This window comes from Sabethes cyaneus, chromosome 2 (genome assembly GCF_943734655.1).
Source record: "Sabethes cyaneus chromosome 2, idSabCyanKW18_F2, whole genome shotgun sequence".
Taxonomy (NCBI): domain Eukaryota; kingdom Metazoa; phylum Arthropoda; class Insecta; order Diptera; family Culicidae; genus Sabethes; species Sabethes cyaneus.
The window spans coordinates 197,076,876-197,088,131 of NC_071354.1; the positions used below are offsets into that span (position 1 = coordinate 197,076,876).

The following is an 11,256-nucleotide window of genomic DNA, read 5'->3' on the forward strand; positions in this document are numbered from 1 at the left end:
AACATCAAAATGGTCTAGGCTTAATCACGCTGTTAAGAAATCTTGTTGAGACGAGGGAACTTTGTCACTTGTTTTGGCTTACTTCCCAAGCATATTAAATTGGTACAGGTTTAGATCGTCGTAAAGAATCTTCGACCTGTTGGGACGGGGAGATTTTGACACTTTGTTCTAAAATTACGTTAAAACTGCGATGGCGTCTTTTACAACCAATCACGAAGCGAGGATTTCCAGCTGGACAATGCTTCATTATTTTCAATTATTGAATAGTAGGTACTTTAAAATCAATAGGTTTCATTATTGGTGTGAATAAGTAGAAGATTTTCCGATTGATTGCCGTTAAAATATCTAAATTCGATCTGGAAACCGCTAAGCTATTAGCGCTCAAAACCATTCCTTTTTTTGTGATGCTCACATTTTTTGATTTTGTGGAACCTTACCGTAAGACCGTAACCGTAGCCCTACGTCAAAAGAATGGATGAAAGTGTGTAAGAAAGATGGCGCATTTGTTGGTGGGAAGACGATGAGAATAGCGCCCCAGCTGCTCCAGTTAGCTCCCCTGGTAGCAACATCTTAGTTGTACTGTGCTCTGCTTCCACTATGAGTCCCGCTACTACTAGTGATCACTTTTATACAAGAACACATGTCGATTCCACCAAAGCTAACATTGAATGAGCTCCGAGCTATTGTGACGCACACACCTTTGTCAACTCCACCAACGCTGCCAGCTTATCGCAACTGCTACTGGATTCAACCATTCCATAGAAGGGGCTCTTAGACTTTGAAGGTAACAACTCAGTACGAACCACCTCCTCTTAAAGAATCCTCATAACGTAAAGCAGGGATGTGGACAGTGTGCCGGACATAATATAAAGCTCGTCACCTCGTCAAGCTCGGGATAATAATGCACATGTAGGGCATGAGTGGTTTCATGATCTCCCCATCACTGCACATAAGAAGGGCTCCATATAAAGCAGGCATGTCTAAAAACTGAACCAAACTGCGTGCCGCATTTGAAAACTACCACGAAGTTTATTTGAGACGGTACGCAGTTGCCGTGCCTGATAAAACAACCCGTACGCTGTGAAAAAGCAACCGCTAGCCTTTTCAGTGTTGTTTTTTGCACACCGGGTTTTAACACTTCGGAAACACTCGGGATGGCGTGTATTTCTACTTCGTAAAAGTTTCTCGGATATATGCTGGACGACCAGCGTGAACTCGTGTCTTTTTACTTTTCTATTTCTTTCACTCACACGGCCAATTGGAATAAGTATGAAGCGCCTCCATGCGTGTTTTTGCAAGCTTGAAAGTACTCGCCTACGGTGGATTCCGATATCGGTAACACTCGGAAACCGTGTGTAGTGTAATTGAAAACAGACTGAACATTTTTTAAACCTAACGCCACCGGTGTAATGCTTCTTACACTCCGTGTTTGTTTGCATGTACGGGAACGGCGTGCAAAACGAAATTAAGTTTGTTGAGTGGTTTTGAGCAATGGTGCCCACGTGTAAGCTCGGTTCGGTGTTTTACCCATGCCTGATATAAAGTAGCGGCCAAAATTGCCGAATGTAAAATTTCACATTTTAACACATGCTTAAACGCGGTTTTGTAGTAAATTGTCTATATTTTTATGATCCGCGAATAAAATTTCGATAGAAAAAAAATATCATGTAGAAATAAGCCGCCAAAGTTGCCCATTTCAAAAGTTTGAAAAATAAGTCATTTTAAAAAAGTAAAAAAATTAAATACTTATCGCGGATGTAAATATTATTGTTATATATCATTTTAAAACTGATATCTTAGCCTATTAAAAAATGAAATGAAAACAGATTTAAACTCAATGAGATTCGCAATAGGCTACTTATAATAAAAATGAAATTCTTATAAATTTTGATTAATAAAACAACTCTTGTCGCCTCTTGCCGCCGCAGTTTCTTATAGTGCGTCTGAAAGCTCGAAGTATGTTGTATCAAAACATGAATTAAAAGTTTGCTATAATTTGACGTTTTCCGAAAAAAAATAATTTTAAAATTGTCATATTTTTAGCAAATCTTTAAAGTACTCTTCCAACAAATTTGATTATCTTTGTTACTAAATTTATTTAGTATCTGAAGAGAGTTTCAATGAGAAAATGGGAGAATCCCCGCGAGCAAGAAATTTTTTTTTGTCAAAGAAATATTTATATCGGAAACATTTGATCATTTTTCCCCAAATCACCCTAAATGTGAGTTCTTATAAGTTTAAATCATTTCTTTTGTAACCAAAATAATCTAGAATTAATTTGGAACTAAAAAATAATTTTGGCCAAAAATCGCAATTTTCCGACTATTGTGCACTGGTAGAGAAAACCTCTATTTTACCACAAACTATGGTTTGAGATTAACTTGTTAACTTAACAACTTTGTCGTAGCTAGAGAAATGACTAGGGTAACCAACGTATTTTGGACCCCCTCAGCAACTGTACATAATTTGGACTGTGACAAACTCAAGCGTTTGCGCTCCAAACGAGCCCCCGTTAGGCAACGAACAACCTACGCCACTGCTCGGCAAACGGAATATTTATTCAGGCAACACTGAGAAGATAAAAAACGAACAAAAGTGCTAGAAGAAAGGACAGAGGATAAAAGTAGCCATATGGGAAAATAAATTGATAAAGAAGGAATAGTTTTGCGAAGTTTAAAGTGTTATTAGTGATACAGATTAAAGTAGAAAGCAGAGATTACGGATAGTTAAAGGTGGTTAAAGGTAGAGATAGTTAGAGGTGCAGATTAAGCGTGAAAAGGCAGGTAAATCGGAGATGGATCTGTTGTCGAACAAAGACTGACATGCTATCTTTGTAAATCATACCTCAGGTTAGGCGTTCATGCGGCTTGAGGCGACATCGATTCCACAAGGAATTTTCAGTAGCAGAAAGGTTTACTAAACGTGAGTTTCAATTTGATCCAAAATACACTATCACTGATAGATTTGTTATTTACTAGGAATTTAAAATCTCGTTCAATACAACGGAACAGATTACGAACTCGGAAATCGTCTTTCATTGCTGTGGGAAATTAACATCTTTTAAATTCGTTTAGTAAACCTTTCTGCTACTGAAAATTCCTTGTGGAATCGATGTCGCCTCAAGCCGCATGAACGCCTAACCTTTTCAACTCCAAAAAAGATAAACAAACGTGTGTCTGCGGCTAATCATTCAACGGCTCATTTTCGGGCAAACCTAACTCACGATCAGATAGCCGCCCGTCAGGTTATTCCTCGTGATCTTCCGAAGTTTGGTGGCGATCCGGAGGAGTGGCCCATTTTTATATCAACGTTCGAAAGCACTACACAGATGTGTGGTTACAGGGAGGAGGAGAATATGATTCGGCTTCGGAATTGTTTAAAGGACGATGCGCTAATTGCGGTCCGAAGTTTCCTCATGCATCCTGCATCGGTCCCGAAGGCTATCAATACACTGAAGATGCGTTTTGGTCAGCCACACTGTATCATTCGAGTGTTGAGAGAGAAAGTGCTGTCTGTCGCACCAGTAAGAGCAGAGGCGATGGACAAATTAATTGATTTTGCCTTGGCGGTGCAAAATTTGTGTACCACTATCGACGTATGTGGACGCAAGGAATACAAACGTGATGCGACGCTGTTGCAAGAACTCGTCGGAAAACTTCCGGCCTCGATCAGGTTGGATTGGGCAAGATATCAGAAAACGATAAGAAAAGTGGATTTGTTTACATTCAACGAATGGATCTATGCTGTTGCGGAGGACGCTTGCTTAGTATCGGACATTCAATCCTCTAAGACAAAGGAATATGTAAGCAATAGAAAGGGTAAAGCGTACATAAACGCACACTCTGAGCACACGTTTACTGAAGCTTCAGTCCAAAGGGCCAATAGTGACAATCAAGCAAGAACAGCCGATTCGGAATCTACAAAGATGTGCCCAATCTGTAAGAATTCCTGTAGAAACGCGAGCAAGTGCAGTAAATTTCTGGGACTTTCGTACGGAGAGAGGTGGTCAGCAGTTAAGAACCTGAAAATCTGTCGTAGGTGTCTTAGGCAACATAAAGGAGCTTGTAATGCTCAGCCCTGTGGAAAGGAGGGTTGTACTTTCAAGCACCATGAGCTGTTACACAAGGTGTTTTCAGTTACAGACGAAACAGAAAAGGGAATCGAAGGTCAGGAGCATAGCGTGCACACTCATTTGTCCACAATGGGTGGTAGAATGTTCCGTTACTTACCAGTCAGGCTATATGGAAGGGATCGGCAAGTAGAATGTTATGCATTCCTGGATGACGGTTCGGAATTGTCGTTAATTGATCGCGAAATAGCAGACCATTTGCGGATCAGTGGAAGCACGAAACCATTGTGCCTAAAATGGACCGGCGGAACTCATCGGTATGAGAGTGAGTCACGCTGTATCGATATCGAAATTAGTGGTAGCTCAGGTAGAAGGTTCTGTCTGGAAGATGTTCGCACTGTAGACGCATTGCAGCTCCCAGAACAAACAGTGGACTTCGAGCGGCTGTCAAATAGTTTCCCTTACCTAGCAGGATTACCCGTGCACTCGTATAAGGATGTTCGCCCACGAATACTGATCGGACTGAAACATGCAAATATAACACTGGTTCGAAAAAGTCGAGAAGGAAAACAGGGTGAACCCATTGCGGTAAAAACTTTGCTCGGCTGGACAGTATACGGAGGATACACCAAGCTGGAACCAAAAACCGATTTTCATTATACATATCATGTGTGCGAGTGCAATCAACGACTTGATGATGATTTGCATCGTGCTGTCAAAGATTATTTTTCGCTGGAAAGCATTGGAATAGCTAAACAAGAGCGAGCTTCAGTATCGGATGATGTTGAACGATCTCTTCGGCTTTTGCAGACGCACACGAAACTCATTGACGGCCGGTATGAGACGGCGCTCCTGTGGCGTTTCGAAGACATCCGTTTACCGGATAGTCGACCAATGGCAATTCGTCGATTCAAGTGTCTTGAAAAACGGATGGAACGCGATCAAATGCTAGCTCAAGCGCTTCAAGACAAGATCGATGACTATCGCAACAAAGGCTACATCCGCGAGTTGTCGGTAGCCGAAATGGAACAAAGATATCGCCGAGTGTGGTATCTCCCAGTTTTCCCGGTTTTCAATCCAAATAAACCGGGGAAAGTCAGAATAGTATGGGATGCGGCCGCATCTGTGCACGGAGTATCGTTAAATTCAGCGTTATTGACAGGTCCCGATGAGCTGGCGTCATTACCCTCTGTGCTGTTCAAATTTCGGGAATTTCGTTTTGCGGTGGTGGGAGACATCCGCGAAATGTTCCACCAGGTACTCATTCGTCCTGAAGATCAACAGTGCCAGCGTTTTTTGTGGCGGAATAGTTGCGACGAGGAGCCGAAAGTGTATATAACGCGAGTAATGACCTTTGGTGCATGTAGCTCGCCTAGCACAGCGCAATTCATCAAGAATCGGAATGCAGAAAGGTTCAAGGCTGAGTATCCGCGTGCTGTGGAGGCAGTGATCTCGAAACATTACGTGGATGATCTGTTGGCTAGTGAAGAGACTGAAGAAGCAGCCATTGAATTAGCCAAATCGGTACGTTTCGTCCACGCGCAAGGGGGGTTTGAAATTAGAAACTGGCTATCAAACTCCCAGCGTGTGCTAGCTGCGTTGAATCATCCAACGGTCAAGGAGAAGAACATGAATCTGCAGGCAAATCTTGCGACCGAAAAGGTTCTCGGAATGTTTTGGAACACTCAAATCGACTGTTTCACGTACAAGCTGTCACGCATGCGCATCGATAAAGACCTGCTTAATGGTAGTCGTCGACCAACGAAACGTGAGGTTTTGCGGACTCTGATGAGTATTTTTGATCCACTAGGTTTGATCTCACAGTTCCTGATGCACCTTAAGATCACTCTACAAGACATCTGGCGAACGGGAGTAAAGTGGGATGAGCAGATCGAAACTAAGCAATTTGAGAGCTGGAAGATCTGGGTGACGATTTTGCCCGAGCTGGAGAATTTGAGTATTCCGAGATGCTATCGCCAGAAGACTTCCATAATAGCCTTTGATACGCTGCAAATGCACTGCTTTGTGGATGCTAGCGAGCACGGTATGGCCGCTGTCGTTTACCTGCGATTCGAGGAGAGCGGTGAAGTTGAGTGTACAATGATAGCTGCCAAAACGCGTGTAGCCCCTTTAAAATACATGTCGATTCCGCGTCTTGAGCTTCAAGCAGCTATTATCGGGACCAGATTGGCGGAAAGTGTAACTGCAGGGTTAACAGTCATACCATCCAAGCGATTCTTCTGGTCTGACTCCCGAAATGTGCTCTGCTGGTTACGAAGCGACCAGAGACGTTATTCACCATTCGTTGCGGCCCGCGTGAGCGAAATCCTGGAGGTTACCGAAATCCACGACTGGAAATGGGTACCCACAAAATGTAATGTTGCGGACGACGGTACGAGATGGAAGCGACAACCGGATATGAATTCCAATGGCAGATGGTACAAGGGACCGGAGTTTCTGTGGAAAGGTGTTACAGAGTGGCCAGAAATGCCGTTCAATGATTCTGCAACTGAGGAGGAACTGCGGCCCAGCGTACTTTTCCATACGTTGGTAATGGAGCCACTAATTTCAGCACATAAATATTGTAGCTGGAAGAAATTAATTCGTGTTACTGCCTGTGTCTTTCGAATTGTGTCAAATTGGAAGTTGCGTTTGCAGAAACAAAGCATTAATTGTTCACCGTTCACGTCAGAAGAACTCAAGCGAGCCGAACAGTACAACTTGCGCTTAGCTCAACATGATGTATATTCCGACGAAATCGCAATATTGGAAAAGGGTCGAAAAAGCAATCAACCAACAAAAATACCAAAAAACAGTGTGTTGTTCAAATATAGCCCGATCCTTGATGATAATGGAGTGTTGAGAATGCAGGGAAGAGCGAAGGAGTGTAAGTTCCTAGACATAGATGAGAAGTATCCAATAATCTTGCCGGTAGATCATCCTGTTACACGTCTACTGATTATCAGCTACCGTCAGAAATTCCATCATCGAAACTTTGAAACAGCCATCAACGAGATGAGGCAGCGTTTCGCCATAGCTCGTCTCCGCGTTGCGTTTAAGAAGGCTAGAAGAAATTGTCAATGGTGCAAAAACCGAGATGCGGTTCCACGGCCACCTCAGATGGCAGTTCTCCCTCCAGGACGATTGGCGGCGTATACGCAACCATTCTCGCATGTGGGGGTCGATTACTTCGGCCCTATTGAAGTTACAGTTGGTAGAAGAGTAGAAAAGAGGTGGGGGGTCTTGTTGACATGTCTAACGACGAGGGCGGTACACATAGAGGTAGCATGTTCCTTGAGCACTACCTCGTGCATTATGGCACTCCGGAATTTCGTTGGCCGTCGAGGCCCTCCGTTGGCTTTCTATAGCGACAGAGGTACGAATTTCGTGGGAGCGGATCGGAAGTTACGCCATGCACTAGAAGCTATCAACCAAGAAGAGATAATCAACGAGTTCACTAATCCCGACACCGCCTGGATTTTCAACCCTCCGGCATCCCCACACATGGGAGGAAGTTGGGAACGTCTGATTCAGGCCGTCAAGCGGAACCTGATAGAGATTTTAGGAACCAAACGTCCTAACGATGAGGAGCTTCGCAATGTGCTCATAGAGATCGAAAGTATGCTGAACGCAAGGCCGCTCACATACGTTCCCATTGACGAGGAGTCTGCACCAGCACTGACACCAAATCATCTATTGTTTGGGTCATCGGGAGGCATGAAACCGTTGAGCTTATGTGACGACAGTGCGGCGATGGTTCGGCGAGGCTGGCAGATGTCGCAAGTAATGGCTAACCAATTTTGGCAAAGGTGGCTTCGGGAATACTTGCCGGTGATCACCAGACGTTCGAAATGGCACGAGAAGGTTAAACCAATCCAGGTTGGAGATATCGTCGTAATCGTTGACCCTAATCTTCCTAGAAACTGTTGGCCTAAAGGCAGAGTGATCGATGTTATGCAGCGCGATGGACAGGTGCGCAGGGCTACCGTTCAGACTAGCAAGGGGCTATACGAACGTCCAGCCGTGAAGCTGGCGGTTCTCGATATTACGTCTACGGAGCGGGGCGACTCTTCGGATGGGCGTTTAGAGCGATATGAGGCGAACCACATCAACGGGATAGATTCACCGGGGGGGAGTGTGACAAACTCAAGCGTTTGCGCTCCAAACGAGCCCCCGTTAGGCAACGAACAACCTACGCCACTGCTCGGCAAACGGAATATTTATTCAGGCAACACTGAGAAGATAAAAAACGAACAAAAGTGCTAGAAGAAAGGACAGAGGATAAAAGTAGCCATATGGGAAAATAAATTGATAAAGAAGGAATAGTTTTGCGAAGTTTAAAGTGTTATTAGTGATACAGATTAAAGTAGAAAGCAGAGATTACGGATAGTTAAAGGTGGTTAAAGGTAGAGATAGTTAGAGGTGCAGATTAAGCGTGAAAAGGCAGGTAAATCGGAGATGGATCTGTTGTCGAACAAAGACTGACATGCTATCTTTGTAAATCATACCTCAGGTTAGGCGTTCATGCGGCTTGAGGCGACATCGATTCCACAAGGAATTTTCAGTAGCAGAAAGGTTTACTAAACGTGAGTTTCAATTTGATCCAAAATACACTATCACTGATAGATTTGTTATTTACTAGGAATTTAAAATCTCGTTCAATACAACGGAACAGATTACGAACTCGGAAATCGTCTTTCATTGCTGTGGGAAATTAACATGGACACTTACAGCAAAATCAAATGCAAGTGTCCAAATTATGTACAGCTGCTGATGGGGTCCAAAATAGGTTGGTTACCCTATTTCCAGTACCAAAGTGAGCCCGACGGAACGTTTGGTGCGTTCTGGTTGATGGTCGGCACTTTACGGGTGTCGCAGATATGCGGTCCTTCCGAAGACCAAACGACGACTCGGGCAACTAACTCGCAGTAAGTAAGATTTGTATCCTGCTGTTCAACGTGTTCAATAGGACACAAACGAGGATGATACGGCTGAACAGGCGGCGGTTATCAGCGGAAAGAGTTACGAAAGAGTTGTAGAGTACTGTCGGAAAGATGATGAGCGGATCGGTGAACGAGTTGTAGAGAACCTGAACGAGCAGTGGAAGCACGTCCACGATGCGATCAGTACTAAAGCGCGAGAAATGTTGGGTACTACTGTCGCAGCCATTTCTAGTGAGTGGTTTGATGCAGAGTGATAGCGAGTGACTGATAAGAAGAATGGAACCAGAAGTCACATATTGACTGCAACTGTGACACGCCAGAGTAGAGAGAGAGCGATTCCGAGATGCTAGAGCAGCCGAAAAGGGACTTCTTCACCGTCGTAAGAAACACCAGCACTGGGATCGCGTTCTTGCGGAGGCGGAGAATTGCTTCAAAAGGTACGGTAGGAGAAGCTTCTTTAATACGATCAACGTATTCAGGAACCGGACCGCGCCAACCGGATTAACGAAAGATCGGAGATGGCTAGGCGTTGAAAACAACATTTCGATGTACTGTTGAATGATGAACAAGATGGAGCTATCAACAGAAACAGGATGACGATTGAGGATGATTGACAAGCAGTGGATGCACCAACTTTGGACGAGGATAAAAAGCAACTAGAGAGCTGAAAAACGGCAAAGCAAATGGAAAGGACGGCACCGCCGAACTTTTGAAAGCCGCTGTATGCAATCCATCAGATATAGACTGAGGAGGAACTATCAGACGCCCCATTTAAAGAGAGGTTTATCAACTCATTGAATGGCGATTGCTGCATTCAATTATCGAGGCATTACTCTCCTTAATTCTGCATACAAAATTCTTTCCAGTATCCTCCTTAATAGACAGAGGCCGTTGCTCGAAACCTATGCGGTTTTTGAGAGGGATGCTCCACGAGATATAGTCAGTAGGGTTATTGCACTAGCCCCGTAACTGTCCTGAACTTTAGTAGCCGGCTGTGAAGTCGGTCGATAAAGAAGGGTCAAGTCTTAGAAAAGACGTTTAAGCCCAAGGCTTTGCTTTTTTTTGTTCCACGATGGACCAAATGTTCACTTTGCGACAAATTCTCGATAAATTCCGGGACTTAAACTTGCAAACTTACCATTTGTTTATAGACTTCAAGGTGATGAACGATTCAGTTAAACGAAATAAGCTGTTCGTGATCGTTGTTAGGGTAGGCCGGTTACTAACGGGACTGGCTTCTTCACACAGTAAAATAAAACATTGGATTGTCTGACGGCAACCATCCGCCAGCGGCGGTGGCTGCTAGTGCACTGAATACTGATTGCTATTTATTGAACACCTTTTATACACTTGTAGTAAATAGATTTCTTCCACATTCAAAACAATAGCTCCTGCGTATCCCGTTCGCTCGAACGGACAATAGTTTTTTGCGACTAGATTCGGCAGGACAATAGAAGCTAACTGCCAGGGAATATTGCAATGCGGCTTTCTGCCCCAGCATAAGCTGTGGCGGATTATGCTTGAACATGGTTTTGCAACAAAACTGATTAGGCTGATACGTGCTATCCTTGATGGTTCGAAATCAAGCGTCAGGATAGCGCGACTCGTTTGTGACGCTCGATGGTTTGAAGCAAGGTGACGGACTATCGAATTTACCGTTCAATATTGCATCGGAAGGTGTTATTCGAAGCGCAGGCGTACAGAGAAGCGGTACACGGAGAAGTGGTTAAGAAGGAAGCTGCGAGGATGGAGTTTATCATAAATTCTTTCAAAACAAAGTATATGGTGGCTGGTAGAGAGCGTGGTACCCGTTAGGGTGTTTGAACTGTGGTGGTGATAGATGGAGATTTTTTTGTAGTGGTCGAAGAATTTGTTTACCTTGGTGCGTTGGTGACCTGTGACAACGATGTGAGCCGTGAAAAAAGGTAGGTAGTGTCTGTCAACAGGACCTTCTATAGATTACGTAACCAGCTGAGGTCCTGTAGCCTGCAGATCCGTACGAAACTCGCGCTCTAAGACGCTAATTCTCCAGGTGGAGCTCTACGGTCACGAAGCATGGACGTTGAAAGAAACCGACCAACAAGCTTTTGGCGTTTTTGAGGGTAAGATCCTGCGATTAATTCTTGGTGGCAAATTAGATGAAAAAGTGTGGCACAGGCGGTATACCAACTAAGAGGATGATATTGCAAGGTGAATAAAACAGGGCAGGCTACAGTGGGCTGGCCATATAGCAAGGATGCCGGA

At 44.1% G+C, this 11,256-nt stretch overlaps 1 protein-coding gene across 1 annotated transcript; it reads left to right on the forward strand.

Moving 5' to 3' along the window:
- Positions 1-2,415: 2,415 nt before the first annotated feature.
- On the forward strand, positions 2,416-9,266 carry LOC128736523 (uncharacterized). The gene is made up of 3 exons (XM_053831006.1): positions 2,416-2,424; positions 3,161-8,221; positions 9,039-9,266. Exons 1-3 carry the CDS (start codon positions 2,416-2,418, stop codon positions 9,264-9,266), a joined length of 5,298 nt encoding a protein of 1,765 aa, XP_053686981.1.
- Positions 9,267-11,256: the final 1,990 nt, after the last annotated feature.